General features: G+C 40.9%; 1 protein-coding gene across 1 annotated transcript; it reads left to right on the forward strand.

Annotated features, from left to right (window-relative positions):
* The first annotated feature begins 432 nt into the window (after positions 1 to 432).
* ANKEF1 (ankyrin repeat and EF-hand domain containing 1) lies at positions 433 to 12,769 on the forward strand. Its single transcript, XM_075708147.1, has 9 exons — positions 433 to 778; positions 1,246 to 1,445; positions 2,914 to 3,063; positions 3,844 to 3,967; positions 4,876 to 5,698; positions 8,603 to 8,829; positions 10,094 to 10,275; positions 11,460 to 11,603; positions 12,644 to 12,769. The coding sequence occupies exons 1-9, from the start codon at positions 433 to 435 to the stop codon at positions 12,767 to 12,769; spliced, it is 2,322 nt and encodes a 773-aa protein (XP_075564262.1).
* Positions 12,770 to 18,831: the final 6,062 nt, after the last annotated feature.

An 18,831-nucleotide genomic window follows, 5' to 3' on the forward strand; every position in this document is an offset into this window, starting at 1 on the left:
TGACTTGTGATTTTTTTTTTTTTCCCTTTGAAGCACTAAAATGACAGATGATCAGCCACCCCTTAGGCTTCCAACTAATTGTAGATTATAACAGTTCCTTGAATGGAAAGCAGTTACCTTACAGTTTCTTAACTTAATTTTCACTTTGAATGAGACTTCTTCAGAACAGTTTGAAGACTAGAAAGAACAATTTTGCAAGGTGCTACATGTGTTTATATAGTCTCAATATATGCTGTATATACTAAATGAAATAAATTCATTCAAAGCTTAGTGCTCTGTCAAGTTAAAGTGGATATTTTCATGCCTTGAACATAGTTTGATTCCTGTTCTTACTGGCATGTAATTACAATCTCATCTCTGAGTTTATATGTTTTCTTCTCTCCCCATGCAGAAATCACTTCCTTGAAAGAAGCCACTTTTTCTTATTCCAGGATGTTACCGGTAGATAACAGACTTCTGAACTTACAGATCTACAAACTTCTTCAGTGCATTCACCAGAAAGACAAGAAGCAAATAGAAAAGCTGGTCCAGAATGGATTCCCAAATCTCATTAATTTCACAGAGCCTATGGAAGGATATAGTGCCCTTCATTTGGCCTGCATTAAAAATGACACTGACATGTGCAGCTTCTTGCTGGAACAGGGAGCTCATCCAGATGTCCAGGACAAAATGGGATGTACTCCAGCAATGAAGGCAGCTGAGCTAGGCCATGAGTTGGTTTTGGATTTATTAGTGAAAGCTAAAGCAGATATGACCGCTGTGGACCATGAAGGGAAAGGTAAGTAAAAGGGAACCTTACCAGACCAGAAATACCATAAAATGACCCTTTACTGTGTTGCACACTTGCTATGTATGTTGTGTCCAATCTGTAGAGAGGAACCATGGTTGAAGGTAATCCTTACAGCTCAACAGAAGCTATTGGCCGTAAGAGCTTTGATGAAAATGAAAATAATTCTCCCTGAACAGCCTAGGCCGTTAAATCGTAGGTCTCTCCAGTACATAGCTGAAACATAACTTGCGATTGAGGGTCATGTTCCTCCCATGCCCTGTCACATAATAAGTTCTGGTTTAGTCCCCAAGTTCAAAGGCCCTAAACTAGAAGCCATTTTTGCATGTATACACCCTAAGAGAAGTTAAAGAGTCTCTGTTGAAGGAGTTTGTCCATTCAGCTGTGAAGCTTACAGCCTAAGTAACCTTTCTAATAATTTAGTAATGCACCATAATCCCTGCTGTTTTTCTTTGCAGGTGTTCTGTTTTACTGCATTTTACCTACAAGACGGCACTACCACTGCATGCAAATTGCCTTGGATTGTGGTGCAGATGTTAACAACTGTACTACTGATGGGAAGCCTGTATTTCTACAAGCCTGTGAGCGAGCTCATGATATTAAAGAAATCTGTCTGAATTTCTTGGAAAGAGGAGCAAATCCCAATGCAAGAGACCCAGTATGAATATTTCTGTAACTAAGAACATATATACAGGAGTATAGAATAGTTACCAGACGACTAGATCTTAAATCCTCACATTAAAACAATAAAGCAGTGGCCTCTGTGGCCATGCCTATTCCCTTCTTCTGCTCTACCCTTTTGTGCAGGAGCAGGGATTGAAGTCTTCTGCTTGAAGCACGTATCCTGATTTAGATTTTTGTAGATTAGAGTACAAATATTTTACAAAACCAAATTGTAACTGGGCCAGCTCTTAGGAGCTGCAATTCACTGTACTTCAGTGGAGCAATGCCGATTTGTACTTTGCCTAAGGTTTTCGGGGTTGAAATAACATACACTAAAACAGGAGTCCGGCATGAAAAATCTGATGGGGAATCAAGGCAGGGACAAGACATAAGAAACTCTTTTCTCTCTTTTGTACGTCTGTCTTAGTAATTTATTTGTTTACTTCCTTAATTTAACAAAGAACTGAAGGAGTGAAGCTCTGTGCTGTTGATCAAGTCAAGGAGCTCAAACTTTCCCTTAAAGCTACCCACGACTTTTGCTTTGGTCCTAGTTTTGCAGTATCCTTCCTAGCTTGCAGCTATAGCAAAACTAATGTTTGGACATCCTTATTCCATCCTCTCATGCACATGTCGGCTTCATGTACTCGGTGTACCAGCAATACGAGAAACCTGCATTTTTTGTGATATGATGGGTACATACCTGGTCACATAATAGGAATGGTTTGCTAGGCGCAGAGAAAGACAGATATCGGGGAAGAACACATGGTTCACCGGAACATATCCACAGCTCACTGCTCTCTTTCCCCCTCTGTAGAATGGCAAGTCAGGTATTCTAAGTGTTGCTGTGTGTGCGAACATGTTAATAGCAGGCAATCCCTGATCCAAGATGTGCTCTGTTCTTGGGAGGGTCACCAGATCTACCAAAGTCAGCCATTATAAAGAAAATAGGTACTGCTAATCACAAACATATACTATTATCTAGAAAGAGAGACAGCACTAATGTATTAGAATGTGAACTTTTCCTGTCAGACAGAACAGTAGTGAAATTCCCCAGTTGCTCTGCTTTGCCCATAGCACTCCTCCAGCCATAGCTCCTTACGCTCTTTCATGATAGAGGTGGTATTTTGTGTTACGTTTTGTAAGCGTACATGAGAGCATGCACACAGAATAAAGAATTCCTTAACTGAGGAATTGATTTTCACGGGCACTATTCAAGGCGCTCAAGTTACTAATGTACTTGAGTCGCTGGGATTTGACTACACATATTTTAGCAGCATTATGAACTAGATTCTTAAAGTTTACCTACAAGTGTCTTTGAAACTATTAGACTTGTCGCCTTTTTTTGGTAATACCTAAAAAGGAGACCTTCAGTTTTATGCCACCTTGCAACAACGGGATCATATTGTTCCAACCTAAATTCTCACACAAAACAAATTCTGAATCGTTTTCTTGCTACCTTGCAGGCTACGGGTCGCACAGCCTTAATGGAAGCTGCAAGAGAAGGCGTTCTCGAGCTGGTGCGTGGTCTACTCGAGAGAGGAGTTGATGTTAACCTATTTGACCTTGAAAGACACAGTGCTGCACATTTCGCAGCCAAAGGAGGCTTTTTTGAGGTATCATCATTTGTGGTGTTAAAGCATTGCTGCAAAGCCAAACTTGGGGGGGGGGGTGGGGGGTGGGCTGGTGGTGTTTGCTTGTTTTTGTTGGGGTTGGGTGTGTTTGGGGTGTTTTGGGGGTTTTTTTTGGGTTGGTTTTTTTTTTTTTTGAGTCCAGTATCTCAGCTGATCAAAGCATACCATTCAGCAATCAAAAGCAGCTTCTTTTTAAGTATCAAAGGGAACCCAGCAGTGATAGAATCTCTCTCATAATTGCAGAGCCTTTTTTTCCAAGGTACCTCTGAGTGTGTGTGCTAGGGTGGCTGTCTGGTGTGAACAGCTCCATTGGAAAGCTTGTTTCTCTCAATATGTAGCATGTCACAGCTGTGTAACTTGGATGAAACATTACCATTATAAGAAGGGCAGATGCAAACAGCTGCAGGTAGGCACTTTCTTCCTTATCCCCCGTATCATCTTCAAAGTATATAAAATCATGCGGTTTTGATTGTGCATGCAACATTAGTGTTACTTTAAGACAGTGGCCTGCAGTAGGTTGGCAGGAGTGAAGACTGTCCGTGATGTCTGTAACTGAGCAAGGTTTCTATTTCCTCAGTTAAGTAAGCACAGTACTATAGAAAATTTGAACATTATGTGCACGTTGATCAGCTGGGCATGGGAGAAAAGTTCACTATATAAACTGGGAATATATAATCTTGCACTTATTTGTAAATCATTCTCACACTTCCCCATCTTAAGAAACAGACAACATTTTTGGTGGTACTGTCTTTGTTTTTCTAGATTTTGAGAATTATTTCAGCTTATAATGGAGACTTGGGCCTGATTGCTATGAATGGTAACACACCACTTCATTACGCTGCAGAGGGAGGATTTGCAAGTTGCTGCAAGTTTATAGGACAAAGAGGTACACTAAAAATGAGTTACTTCACAACTGTCGTGTATATTTTTCTTCTGTGCTAAAGGAAAGATTTCACTTGGGCATTTACGAAAGATTTGACTCTCTGAGGTATCATGAGGTGTATGTAATTCTCATTAAGAAGTGCCTAACCTAGGCTATTACGACTTATTTCTACTAATGTGGCTGAGATAAAACATTCCTTAAAGAAAGCGGCAGAAGCATCATGGCTTTGTATAATACAGAACTGGACTGTGTTAAGTGGTTCTGGTTTTAGTTGTTTTTAGAAGTATTGTATTGAGTCTTCCAATAAAAAATTAATTTTTGGTTTGCTGATCATTTAAAAAAAATTATCTCAGTGTAGTTATGGAGAAAACTTGGCACCCATGGGCGCTGAAACATACTCTAAAGAATCTATGATAATTTTCTAACTTAATCAGATAGTTATATCACTTCAAGCTTTGATTCAAGAGCACCATGCAAAATCCTACGTTCTGTTCTTGCAATTCAAACGTTTAACTAGCGGTTCATCGCCAAATTGCAAGGTTGGGGTATAGAACAGTGAATGACGTTTTAATCTTAGTTTGTTTCTTCTTAACATTGCTCACCACTCAAAATAAAAATATGTAATTTTTACTGAGCTTCTGCCTTCCTATACATATTCATGAGTGGATAGATAAGTAGAGCATGGGTTGCCCAATGAATCTCCTTTTGGGAAACAAATATAACACATGGCTAACCTTCCAGTCTGAGATCAATGATGTGGTTCCATCTACTATCGCTATTTATAGTTGAGACAGTGTAAAATTGTAGACCTGTGGCAATTAGTTGCAGGTATATTACAAGTCTCTTATATTACGTAACTGGTAATTACTAATTCCACTGCATTATCAGCAAAATTGCATCTGTATTTTTAGGCTGCGATCCTACGTGGACAAACTTGTTAACAAAGACCCCAAGAGCCATTGCCAAGGAAGGCGGTTTTAAAGCAGCAGCAGCAGAATTGCGTAAAATTGAAGATACTTTTAGAAAACAGTCCAAGCCTGGGGCAAAGGAGGACAACCCCCGCTGGGCACTGAGGCTGTACGACTGGTCCTTAGAGCACCAGGCTGCCCTCCGCAAGGCGTTTGAGGCCATCAACCAAGGAGACGGGACGGTAGCTAAAGATGATTTTATATCAGTTATTCAGAAGCAGTGTGCCTTTGTGGACGTTGAACAAATACAAACTATTGCCAAAATGCATGAAGGCTCTCACCCTGAGGGAATCAACACTGAAGAATTTTTTAAAGGCTCTAAATACCTGCAGAAAAACTGTCTTATAACGTCTTTTGGACCCAAAGGGAAGAAGGGGAGGAAAGGGAAGAAACGAAGAGGCAAGAGAGGCATTGCCATCCCTGTGCCGATTTGTGTTATTCCGAAGAGCGCATGTCCGCATAGGGAAGATGGCTTCCCTGTGTACATGATTGAGGCTATTGAGAACATTGCTGATAGCTACCATTTTAACCGAGACCGCCCATCTGCCCATCCCGTGCATGACGACCGTGCCTGGTATTTAGATGAGCCAAGGAAAATGTACGTGAATATTAACTACCTTGTCAGAGCAGGAGACATTCTGTCTCTACAGAAAGCATTTGAGGAGGGTGTGCAAGTAGACACAAAAGATAAATATTACAAAACACCTTTGATGGCTGCGTGTGCAAGTGGGAACATAGACATTGTGCAGTATCTTCTGGAAAAGGGGTAAGATCATTTCAGAGATTTTTTTTTTTTAAATTGCTATTTTGAAGAGGCTTTCAAAAGCATAAATTTCCAGTAAATATTTGGATGCAACAGACTATGGTTTCTTTTTTATTTACATAGCATTTAATATTGAAGCTAGTTCCATAAGATCCTGAGTTACAGAGGGCCAGTTTATTATTTTCCATATTTTAGTAACAGGGAAATAGAAACAGTCAAGAGGTAAGTTCTCCAGGTCTGAAATTTTTGGTGCCTGGGCTCTTGGCATTTTGGTCACATGCAGAGTACCTACAAATCCGATCTATTGGACCTGCAGTTGGTTCATACCCATGTCTCAAATAGCACATCCTCAAAACTGAGCTCTGAAAATCAGATGAATGATTTTGGGGAGATCTGGCTCAAGTGACTTGCCTGGAATCATCAGCGTACTCTTAGCTGAATCATCAAGGCAATCCTGGACTACCCTGTTCCACATGCCAGGGCCTTTGCATGCAAGTGTTTTAAGGGGATGAGCTTTACAATCACTTTCCTCTGCAGCTGCAGCAGGCTGCGGCAGCAGGATTTACACCAGAAGCGCGTGCTGCTATTTAGACCGTTCCTCACTTTAGAAGTGCTTCAGCAATTTTGTAGCCTACAGACACACTTGTGAAAAATCTCAATGACAGCTTAAAAATGAAAGCAATTTTAAAAACAATTCAGTCATACTTGTGTAATAGTGTAATCTCTTTTTTTTATTGCCAGACTGCTGTAGTCCTGCAGTCATTCACATAAACGCTTAAATGAACATTTTTCAAAGATATTTACATTAGCTTTGTTCTCTACCTATAGCTAGAATTCATTTTAACATTCATTTCTAAGGATAAGTGGCTGTAGTCATTGCTCCAGTTCCTGCAAAGACTTAACAGCACGTGGATCTTCACACGCCCTGGTAATTACCCTGACATTCCTGGAGCATATGGAAAGTTGTGTAAATGTGTACATTCAGGTCTTCCAAAGACAAGGACGCAAGAGTTAGCAAATTAATCTAGCAAAATAATCTCCACTGCTTTCATCAAGCCTCACTAGACAGCACTGGAGTCACATTTCATCATATTTAACAGACCTAAAAATGTAATAACTTAGTTTAAAAAAATAGTACCAGCTTTGAGATTTTTAAATTGACGGAAATCAGAAAGTGGAGAGGAAAGTTATCAGTACAGTGTTTAGCTTTGCATCTTTCAAGAGCGTGGACTTTCAGATGCTTTCAGTTTGGCATGGCCTTTCAAATACTTTTTACAATATAACCTTTTCAGTATGGTATCACAAATCCATATCGAATAGAAAACAAAACATTTATTCAGACCTATAGAAAATGCTGAGATTTAAACATAAATTGGTGGTATCCACTTTCTATCTTGTTCCAGAAAGACTCAGAATTAAATTAAATTTATGCTAAAGGAAAATTCAACGTTTGATCAGGAGAAAGTGCTGAAGAATTTTTAAGTCAGTGCTGTGTTGTCCCTGTTCCCTTTGATCGGGTTGTTTCCAATAGAATGAAGTTAGCAAAAGGGATTCAGGGGCAGACAGAGTATCAGTACAGGCATGGAGGTTGGGTTGAGAGAGAAAGTGGAATAATGGGAGCCACTTATTTTAATGAGAAATATAAAGGAAATGAAAAATGCATACGAATCATAAGAATAAACCATAATAGCTAAGCAACTGAAAGATAACAAAGGTAAAACTGGTAGGTCTGGGGAATTTACTGCAATAAGATCTCACCAAAGGTAGAATTCTGTAAAAGATTGAAAAGTTTAAACAAGATGAACAGACAAATCTGTTTTTTTTATCTAGAGTTTAATATTAATCATCTGACCTGAAGAGTAAAAAGCTACCCCTGGAAACAGCTTCCTTCATAATTTTTCTTCCTTCTCCCTCCCTCCATGTCTTTCGAGAGGACATCTGCTCTTTGTCCCTAGAGTAAATGGGACAGTGACCCCAATCCAGTTCAGGCCCTCTAGGCTGTCCTAAATACAATGGAAAGTAATTCACTCTGCTTGAATACTGGGGAATCCCCACGATGTTTTGACCCCTTCTGAATCCACGCGTGGCACAGGTGGGAGGGAGATCGCAGATCTGGGCATGGTCATGGACTGCACTTTCTTCAAAGATATGGGGGAACCATATTTCTTCCCTTTTAACACCATTAAGAGGGTCTAGTGGCTCTAGTTCCCCAAGCCTTGCTTTTGCATGACCCCAGCCCAAAAGTTCCCAAGGCAGCCGGTTGCTAGAAGGCTGCTAATGCTTTTCCCCTCAGCTTCATCCAAAGGCAGCATATTGCTAATGTCTCCCCCAAACTAGCCCTTGCGTCCTCCAGAACATGCCAGTTTTAACCTGGGAGCAGAAACAGATCTAGTCAAATGACACAGTGGCTGAAAAAGTTTTAAATCCTCAGATTATCAGAGATAGACCTTCTCTAACTCATTTGTAAATTGGACAATAGACAATTTTGCCATGTGTTTCAGAGCACCTGTTCTCAGCCCAGAAGCATTCTTTTTTGAATTCCTTAATCTGCTTTTTGCCATTCTCAGTGAAGCTGGAGCACAAACACCGGCAGCATTTGAGAGGACTGAGCTGCTGGAATACCCATTTTTCCCTGCACCTGTGAAAACCTCTATGTAGAGGACACTGTGTTTGCTTAGAGAGGAACGCGATCACCACCCAGGCACACTCTTACAATCAACGTTCCGTGACATGCTATATGTCAGATACTAAAATGGTTTCAGAGTAGCAGTAGAGATATGAAAATATTTATTTACATTGAATACACCATTGCAGCGGGCAGATAACATTGATTGTACTTGGAGCTGTGGATGTTACTGCATCTAGTAGCTAGCTTTGTCTGCCACAACTTCTCTTATTCTTTTGTAGGGCTGATGTAAACGCAACAGACAATTTCATGTGGACTCCTCTCCATCACGCTTGCTATAACGGACACCTAGATATTGCTGAACTGATAGTGAAGGCTGGAGCAGCAGTGGATGCACCTGCAATAGGCAATGCAACCCCACTGATGAGAGCCATTGAGATCTGCAGATTGGATATGGTCTACTTTTTAATCAACGTGGGTGCTGACATCCAAATTACAAACAGCAATGGTAAATACCAATGTCTCCAAAAAGGGCCTGTTTCCTTACATGTATACATGTTTTATTAAAAAAAACAAAACAAGACAACCCTAAGTTCTTGGAACACTTTTCAGTGTTCTGAATTTATGATTGCTATCAGGATGAAGGTAAGAGTTAGGTTCAGTTAGTTTTCTACAGTGTGGAATCACTATTGTAAGTAGTCAGCTTTCCTGGGTTTTATGCACCTAGAAAATAATGTGATTAATTATGTGATAAGGAGACTGTTGCTCCTCACAAGATATATGCAGAGTTATAAGTGGCTTTAATGAGAAAATTCTATCTAGTTATTAATGTTATTTGATGGAAAGTTAGATTTGAGTTGTGGCCAGTGTATACTCTGCCATCCATTAAAATCACTTATTTTTTTTATGCACAGGCAGCACTGGTTAAAAAAATTTCTTGCTGCTTAGCACGTAAATATTACTCCCTGAGAAAAAAAAACCACTTAACAGAAAACCAAATCTGAACTGATACTGAAGTGTTACCTCCTCACAGCAGATCCCTCATTCATTATTAATTCCTCTATTTTCAGACTCATTGAAACAGTTAACTTTTATCACATTTTTAAGCTCTTGTTCTAACATAGGAAGCAACATTGCTACGTAATGAGACTTTCCTTCCCAAAAAGCTTTATAGGTGAAACCCTGCTTGTAGAAGGGATGTATATTCTCCATTTCTGTTACCATGTGAAGTTCCAATTCACATGGCAGTTTAGTCTCACAACTACTTTACAGCCCCAGGGTCTCACCTCATAAGATCCAGGAGAGTTTTTCCTTTATTAAGCACTGGTGTTCAGCCCCATTTAAACCACAGGGCTTTCCCTTGACTCCTTGCCAGCCCCAGAGCAGGTACCGGAAGAGGTAGATACCTACAATAACTAGGTCTACATTCCTAACCTTGTACTATGCCAGCCATCTCCTAGCGCTAAATGCTCTCAGCTCTCAAAGGTCAAAATTACAACCTGCAGGACCAGTATATTAAGCTGCAAATGTCAGGACATTAAGAGCAAAGCAACCACTCAAAGAATTCCTGCAATATTTGGTTTCAAGGCTTGTTTCTGCAAGCAGTGCTGACGACTGCCATTACTCACACCAATGTCAGACACACTGCTGGCACACTGAATGATCAATAAAATATTCAGTTGACTGTAGTGTCATTATCCAGTTGCAATAACAAGTGCCAAGGTTCATTTTCATGGCTTATACAGAGGTTTTTTTTTTTTTTTTAAATACAGGAAAGAATGCTCTTGATATTGCTAAAGTATTTGCAGATTCTAGAATAATTGATCTGCTCCAAAATAAACTGGAAAATTTGCCAGAAGTACCAGAAAAAAAAGAAGCAGCGAAAGAAAAAGTTGTGAAGCCAAAGTCACCTTCTACACCGATGCCTGTAGAGGTACAAGCTGTGAAAAAAGAGGTATGATAGATAGTAACAAAGGATTGATATGCTAATAGTAGAGTGCTTCTTTCTTTCATTTATTTGCCATCCATATCTCTCCAAAGCTATAAATCAGGCAGTTTTATTAAAGTGAGTATTTTCAGAAGCCAGTACTCGCTCTTGCCAGTACTTTTTCATTGGTTGAAATTTTGACTTGTTCATTATATGAGCTTCATGTCTTCCCCAGTCCCACTTAAGAATTATGTCCTATATCACTGACAGGACACAGAAAAAACACTCTCCTTTTCCCCCTCCTCCTGAAGTTTATGATCATCCAGCTCTGTTGTGGTAATACTGAACAACTGGTAACCGTAATTTCTTAAACGGAGCACCTGTTTCTTCACAGGATAAGACCAAGACCCTTCAAATTAGTAGAAAGGTCTTTTTATTCTGCTAATCGAACTCACTGAGGCAATATCAGGCTTGCTGACTTCTCATTTCCAGCTTGTCTCACATCCTTCCTCTTCTACTGTTGACCCGAGTCCTGTTTCTCAAATCCCACACTGATGTTTGGCTGTGGTACTTCTGAAGGCCTTTTCTGCATGCCCCAGGAGCCTCGAATACCTCAGCATTGCCCTAGTTCCCAAGCTGGCATCAGCCTCCGTGACCACATCCTGCTTGTGGATGAGATCTTCCCGCTTTACCAGTGGTACTTGTTAGTCAGACCTAGGATGCTATTTAGAGAGAAAATGCAATTGTATCTGCGTTGCTGGAAGTATCCTTTAGCAGTCCTGCCCTGAACGGTGTCGTAAATATGTCCCAGTAGCCAAATGTTGGTTTCCCCCTTTCAAAAATGTTTTGAATTTGTCAGGGATAGTGTAGGACTTTCATAGTCAGGAGGACGACAGCCTTAGGTGCGTATTTAATCAACACCTGGCACGGGATGGGATCACCAGTGGTACTAGGCAATTGTTTTGCAAGTCTTAAAGAGCAGTTAATGTTCTAGTGTCCAAGAAGGAGAGTCATCAGCTACCTTTTAAAGGGTTTCCCTCACAAATTTTGGTTATAAAAAAAAATATCAGCTTTAAGAAGAACAGATTCTGAACAGATTAAGAAAATTACACAGATGGTAAATAGATAGCAAAAGAAGTGTCAAAAGATGCAGGATGTCTGCCTTGCTTCCAAACGCAATGTATATGTATAACTGATAATTTCTTTTTCAGCCTTCACAGATATCTCTGCCTGTTGTAGAAAAATCCATCCTTGAAAAGACAACAGATTCCCCTAAGGACAGCGTTATTTATCTGAACTCTTTGATAACCAGTGGTGCTACTAAGAGAGATGACATCACATTCAAACCCAGGAAAGTATGTACAGTAGCAAAACATGAGCACAGTTTCATATTAATTTAAAGGTAGACCTTGCTGTAGATCAAAAAACAGAACAATCTGATGAAATGACTTCACAATTCAGCTGTCTTATAGATGATGTGACACAGGCTAGAGAGGTTGCCACAAAACAACAGTAAACTAAAGGGCTCGTATGTATGTGTGTATGTACTATATACATATATTTATATAAAACAAATAATCATGGAAGTCAAGCTCTTACCAGGTTTTAAAATAGGATTAAAGTGAACCCACAGTAAAATACAAATGCAACTAAGTTCACGGTATGGATTTTTACATTCTTGCCCTTAAAGGATGGGAGTCCTTGTGCATGGGACTGGCACCAAATTCTAACTTGCCTTCTCACTTAGTTATCACATGATTACTTATGTCAGTGACAGTTACTGAACTAAATGGATCACAGCATGCTAAATATTTACTTCCCAGAGTAGAAACACTGGAAATATAATTTTTGTGTCAGGGACTTGTTAATACTCATTTGCAAATAATCAAGAAACAGAAAGAGAAGATCAGAGAGAAGTAATTTTTTTTTTTCCTCCCTCCTTAAAAAGGAAAAGAATACCATTGCTGACTGAGAGGTTTTGTTCAGAGTTTGTGTACTGTTTCCCTAACCCCGATTTATGCTAGTTTCTGCAATGGTCTCAGGGGAATAAGGCTACGTTGCCAGTGACTCCACAGCTAATTACTATTTTCCACTCCAAGAATCTTGGGCCCAAGTCAGTCATTCTAAACAATTAGCTTTGGATCTTCTTTCCCACATTATCCCTAATCTGAGCCTGTGGCACGTTATAGATCAGAAGTAACAACAAGAGAGTGCTCTGCTTATACATATACAAATTGTTGTGGTATATTCTGCTGGGAGGCCGCACTAGTTCTCCTCTACATCTCAGGATGGAAAGGAGTGCTAGAACATGACTCCATTTGGCTAGCAGTATCTTCCTAATGCTTGAGTTGCAGAAGTTGTGTCCAAATTAACTACAAATACCTTTATTTTCTAGATTTGGGCCCCTGAAGCTGCAACAGAGGAGCTAGTAAGAAAGCAAGAATTGCTCCGTGAACGCTTTGCTCTTGATGGACACTCAGAAAGCTTCACGACTCCCTTCAATAGAAAAGTTATGGAATAAGCACACCAGCTGGAAGAAGCTACTTCAGGATGTATTTTGAGGGGACAAAAATCTAAAAGGCTACTCCTCTGTAAGGAAGGAATCATGCAGTGCTCAGTAAATGTATCTCAGTTATGACAAAAAAGGTGTAGCAAGTTTTTCCTCTGTAGGTTATGTTTCCTTACACACAATCTTCTGTTAAGGGCTTAGTCTGGAAAAAGGTTTATCCTCATGTGATTCTAAGTCTTGGAGCTGGCTCAGTATAGTTCGTGGAATGGCCACTGTTGCGACACACACATGTCCTTTATAAAGGTATGGCTTTATGAGGCTATTTTTCACCCCGACATAAAACTTCTTCCTGGAAGATGTAAGTGTTACCCTTTCTACTAAAAGGCTATTAAATATAAAGGTATGAAGACAGCATTCAGAAATTATTTAAGACACCACTGTTCTTGGTTGTCTGCAGAGGCAACAGAAAGTACAGAATTTACAACCAGCACTACCGCTGTGTAGCTTACTGCTTTCATGTTCTCTCTCATACACTTGCAAGAGTGCACAAACCTTTCTCCTCGCTCACTGAGGATGTATTCCCCAACTGCAATGTTGCAACGCTGTTATCAAGACCTTGTAGATATTTTTGGCAAATTTGAAAAATGTTCAGAGGTTTTGTGAATGCAGGTTCATGTGTTGAGAACTACCTCCACAGCTAATCCAAATCAGTGCTTGCCCCCACACCAGCAAAGTCGACAGATATTCTCCCTGCCTTTAAAAATGAGTTCTTTGGGTGGGAAGGAATTGGTGTCTGAGAAGTGACCTGACCAGGCTGCGGTAATTTAGTGTGAAGAAAAGGTACCAAAACTTCATTATAGGAAGCGTATAATGTCAAGATTTGTCTGATAGGACCCAGCCAAAACAGCCTGCGTTCTGCTGAGACGCAGCACCTACCTCTTGAGTTTTGTTGAAAAATGGTTGGCAGCAGAGAAGTGAGCCCAATTTGGAGCTTCAAAAAGGCAGTAGCAGGTGATAAGTTTTGGGTAAGCAGAGGCTGGAAATACTGAGAATATTTAGCTTAGAGAGGAAAGAAGTGAGAGGGAATTCCATAAAATATATCCAAAGAAGCAAAAAGCGTGGAGAAGTGAACTGAAACCTCTTATCTAGTCTTTCACAGGATACAAGAACATTGAGAGTACAGAAAAAAAAAAAAAAAGAGAAAGCAGCACACACATTAAATGCTCTACAATGTGCAAATAGCCTGTGGAACCCTCTAGCCCAATTATCCTTGGAAACTTAAAAAAAAAATATTTACATAGATTGTGAGAAGAGCCTAGTTAGCTAACACATAAGGGATAAAAATCCCTCGTGTTTCAGGACCTCAGCTAATTACTGACAGTTTTCTAGCAATGCAGTTCACTCCCTGATCGTCCAGTGTGGTGATGCATGTGTCCCTTAGGAGAGAAGATCACGCTGGCCTAGAAAAATACCATAAATTAAACCAGCTTCTGGTTTGATAGTAACCATTCTTCAGGTTTATTTTAACACTGTGAGACTTCAAGAGCTGTCTTGGCTCAAGAGTACAGCTACTTTTGGAAATTTGTTTTCAAACACACTTTTTTTTAACTGCAAGTCTTGAACTCCAGAATCTGAGCTTCAAACTGGGTTCTTTCCTTCTGGTTCATCGTTTCTTGTAATAAGAACCAAGTTTTGCCCGTGTTGATGTGTGCGATACAGCATTTCCATGCCTGGATTTGCCTAGGTCTGAAGAGAGCGGAGCGGAATATTGTTGGGGAAAGCCTACACAGTCACGTTCTTAAAGACACCACCACTGCCTGCGTGACACCATGTGCCACAGCCCCTTTTTAACTCTAGCTGCACATCCAAATGTAAATGTGGTATTTAGTAGATAACCAAGACAAATACAAAGCAAGTAGATATATCTAGTGAGATACTATTTTCAAATACCACTACTGAAAATATTATTTGTATGAATGCAGTTGTGCACAAGTAGTTTATGACCAGTTGCTTACATTGAGAAAAGATCCTGATATGCTTAGCATTTTAATAGTTCAGTATAAAGAAAGACTTTGCAGGCAAGTGAGATACCATTTCAAATATCAGCTGTCTTGGAATTCTTAATATCAGCGTATCAGCTTTGTCTGTCAGCATAAAACTTCTGCTGGCTGCAGATGATTGTAAATAACACAATTAATTAGTCACAGAAGGCAGTGCAGGCAAGGAGCAGGGTGCCTATGAACAGTTGCAAGTAAAACTGCATCTCTAAAAGGAGAGGCATGGGGTCAATTTGCTCAACAGTAGCCATCAAAATGAAGTCAAGCAGCACAGTCAGAAACTCCTAACTCATCCTGTAAAGTAAAACTGCGTTTCTGGCAGAGTTCTGTCAAGGAAATAGCTAGGAGAGTTCTCCACTGTTAGAGCCAGCTTCTCAGCTCTCTGCTCTGGAAGTACCGGGGAAGTACTCCTCACTTGGGTAACTACTGCTGCGTTAAGGCGCGGGCTGTTTTCTGCTGCCTGTGTTCATTAGGGTAACTGTAAGCAAACTGGCAAGAACTTGAATGCAAAGGGAACAAGCTAACCTGGCCAGGAGAAGGGGCTGTCTCCTGCACCAGTTTGGATCACATTGCAGCATTAGGCTTGTTGGTGAATAGCCTCCAAAAAGGTTGTTTGGAGAAGAGAGCACTGAGAAGGGGCCATTTTCTGTTCCCATAGGAAATCCTCATGAGCATCATCCGTGTGCTTTTTCATCACAGCCAGAATGGGCTGCAGACTCCCACAGTCTTCACGTGTCCCACAAAAAGAGAGGGGGGAAGAGTTGTGCCTCAGCTGTACACAACACGATGGCCAACTAGAAAGCAGTATTTGTGCTCCTTTGGCCTGCTGGCTTCTCTGTAACTCCCTGGTCTTCTCCATAGCAGGCTGCCCAAAAAGTTGGCAGACTTCCTCACAAGCTACCCGCCCATCTCTCATCCAGCCCTCAGCCTGGGACCGGCTTTCTGCAGGAGCACAGCGCAGAACGACAGAAGAGGCAAGACAAAGATCATCACGCACAACGCAAGGTTAGCCACTCGACTGCATGCAGTTGTGACGACAGCTCATTTTCTGCCAGAGAAGCAGCATTTACCAAACGTGCAAGAGATGTTACACAGGACTCCCTGTCCCAGGGATTTCTGTCCCCAGCCCCAACTGTTTGTCTCAGGCTGGCCTGGTTAGTGCTTTTTGCTGCTGTTGTGGGGCCGTGGTATTGTTGAGGGCTTCCAAAGTCTGTCTCAGCATTAAGACCTTACCAAGTGAGTGGCTTCAGTGCTGTCTGTTGAGGGTCTCAAACGATAAATGGTGTCACTATTGTATGTCTGAACCTTCCCTACAGTTCCTGTATTCATTTTAATGAGAGAAAGGCAATGGTATCTGTGTGTTTATTTACATATTCAAACAATAACTACATTGTAGCATTTTCAGAGAATTGAGTACAATAAGCACCTAACACCAGCTTTAATGGTGTTTTGATATCTAACACCCAATCAAAGAGCCCAGTACCCAGAAGACATTTTTGCATGAATAGTCAATTCATTCAGGTCCCAGTAGCAGAGGCAGATATCCGAGCAAACTGAGGGGTTTGGCTGGAGTCAAGCAGCACCTTTCAAGATTGTCCTCCTCAAGTGTGGTGATGAGTCCGTGTTTAGAGACTCCCCACTTGTATGCCAGTGGAGTAGGAGAGTCCATTGCATGAAGCAGTGATAGCAGCATAGGAAGTTTTTAGGGATGTGAAAGCAGATGTCACAAGGAGAGGGATAAAGCTCCAGAGCTTAAAATTGACATCAGCAGAAGGAAGGGTATTGAGTAAAGAGCTAGGAACAAGCTGGGAGGGAGGGAAAGAGTCTGTGCCGGTGGACTGGTCATGGAAAAGCTGAGTGATGTTCAGTGGATGGCATTAAAGGGTACCACGTGATAGAGAGAGAGACCTCAGTAACAGGGAGCAAAGCACCACTCTGCCAAGTGCAAGAGCCTTCTGGAAAGTTGAATCAGCTGCATGTCAGAAAGCGTGCCAAGAACAGGGAAATTTGCAGGTGGGAGTTCAAACAGATTATGACTCAGTCTCTTGAGACAGGTAGCGCAAGTGAATAATAAATCAAAGGGGGAAACCAATACAGAAAAATTAAGCAGCCAGAAGGCAATGCTGAAGGCAAAAGATGAACTCTGCCCATCTACAGGATCTAAGACTAGATGAGTTGTATACTAGCTTTGTCTCACAGTCAGGCTGTGATCTAGCCTTAGTCACCATCTTCTGTTTGCCTTTAAAGTTGAAGACACTTGTGAGATCTTCAAGTATTGTTTCAAACTGATGCAGGTACCTCAGGCTAGCTGCTGTTGACACCCAAAAGAGCTTCACATGCCACTCCATTGCAGAACATAGGCAATTACATTTCTCATCCCCCCGATTTCCAACATGTGCTATTTTAAGTTCACTTACAAAACACATAAAATTAGTTAGGGCTGGGTATTGCTGTTGTAGATACCACTGGCACACATTTGTGTGCTCAAAACTCAGTTCTTTAACTCCAGAGTGTCTTTCAAAGGCTCCTCATTATGCAGGAAGCCTCAGTGCTGAACAACAGACTCAATATTCATCAAATATTACAGGACACAATAGTAACTGCACCAAGAGATATTTGGTGGAAAGACCTCAGTGAATGATCAACTATTGAACTGAATTTTTTTTTTTATTTTTAAAACCCACCTCACCATTGGGCTCCTTTCCTCTCACACATGGGGACAGCTGGATTCACACACACCTAACTCCCCATTTCACCCATGCACCCCACCCCAGCAATGCACACATTCCTACCCAAAATGCAAACATGCACCATGCGTCCCTTTGTTCAGCTCCTCTGTCCCTGAGGATTCTCTAAGCCACTATTATAGTTTCACCAGCTTGCCTCTACTATCACTGTTAATCTCAGAGAAAGACACGATCAGAGTTACCTTATGCTAAGCAAAGAGTACAACAAATCATCGCTTCGATATGACAACATTAATACAGCTTCAATAAAGGCCACAAAACAAGACACATTTGACAAGAAGTCCTCTCAACTCTGTCCTCAGGTTATCTTACAGGCTTCCTACATCCAGTACATGTATTTTTTTTTCCCCAATGTACCCTATGTTTCATGAAATACATATTTATGAATTGAAATATAAGAACATGCTTTTTCTCCCCATTTTTAATGCATTTACCATTCACAATTGGTTTTTTTGGAAGGCAAATTGAAGCACAAATATTGTTCTAGTCACAGCAATCTATGCTCTCATGCTAATGCAGAACAGGTGATACAAAGTGGAATTGTTGAGCTGTTGTAAGTGCAGTAGAGGTAATAAATATGGTTACAGCTTAGGACCTTTGCATGGCTCCTGAATAGCCCAGCTTATCAATTGTTTGAGATTCAACCCCAGGAAATTTAGTTTAGCCTTACTACTGCTACAAATCCCTTGCCATAGCTCCAAGGAACATCTCATTTGTAACAACAAATCAGGGAAGAGTTGCAGCAAGAGGAATTCAATTGGCTTTAAAGGGCTAGAGGAAGGAGGATTTCCTCATCCCCATGTAAGGGCTCCATTTTCCCCCTCTCCCCCAAAATGAACTTGACTGGGACAAGGCTAAGCCATGGTGTGTTGCCATTATAAGCTTTGGAGACCCCCTGGAAAGAAAAAAAAAAGAAAGGAATAGTAAAATAAAACAACAGAGTGTTGCTGAGTGTGATCTTACTGAAAGGGTGGGGTGAGTAAGGCCTCTCCTACTACCAGCAGTGCTTGTACAACCCAACAGTTCCTCTCCAGTAGCACAGGGGCTTGCAGGGAAATCAAACACTGTGGAGCTGCTACACCTGCCCAGCTACTACAGCCTATGATGTGCTGCTTACAGGGGAAAGGGAGTCCAGGTACCCCAAAAAGAAAAGGTGGGAGAGTCATAGAAAGACAAAGAGCAGACTATAACAATGGGAACCTGCTAATTTTGTGCAATCCAGCTCCTACCTGGTGACTAAAGAAAGCAAAAGCAGCCTAGCACATCACAG

This window comes from Pelecanus crispus, chromosome 3 (genome assembly GCF_030463565.1).
Source record: "Pelecanus crispus isolate bPelCri1 chromosome 3, bPelCri1.pri, whole genome shotgun sequence".
NCBI lineage: Eukaryota > Metazoa > Chordata > Aves > Pelecaniformes > Pelecanidae > Pelecanus > Pelecanus crispus.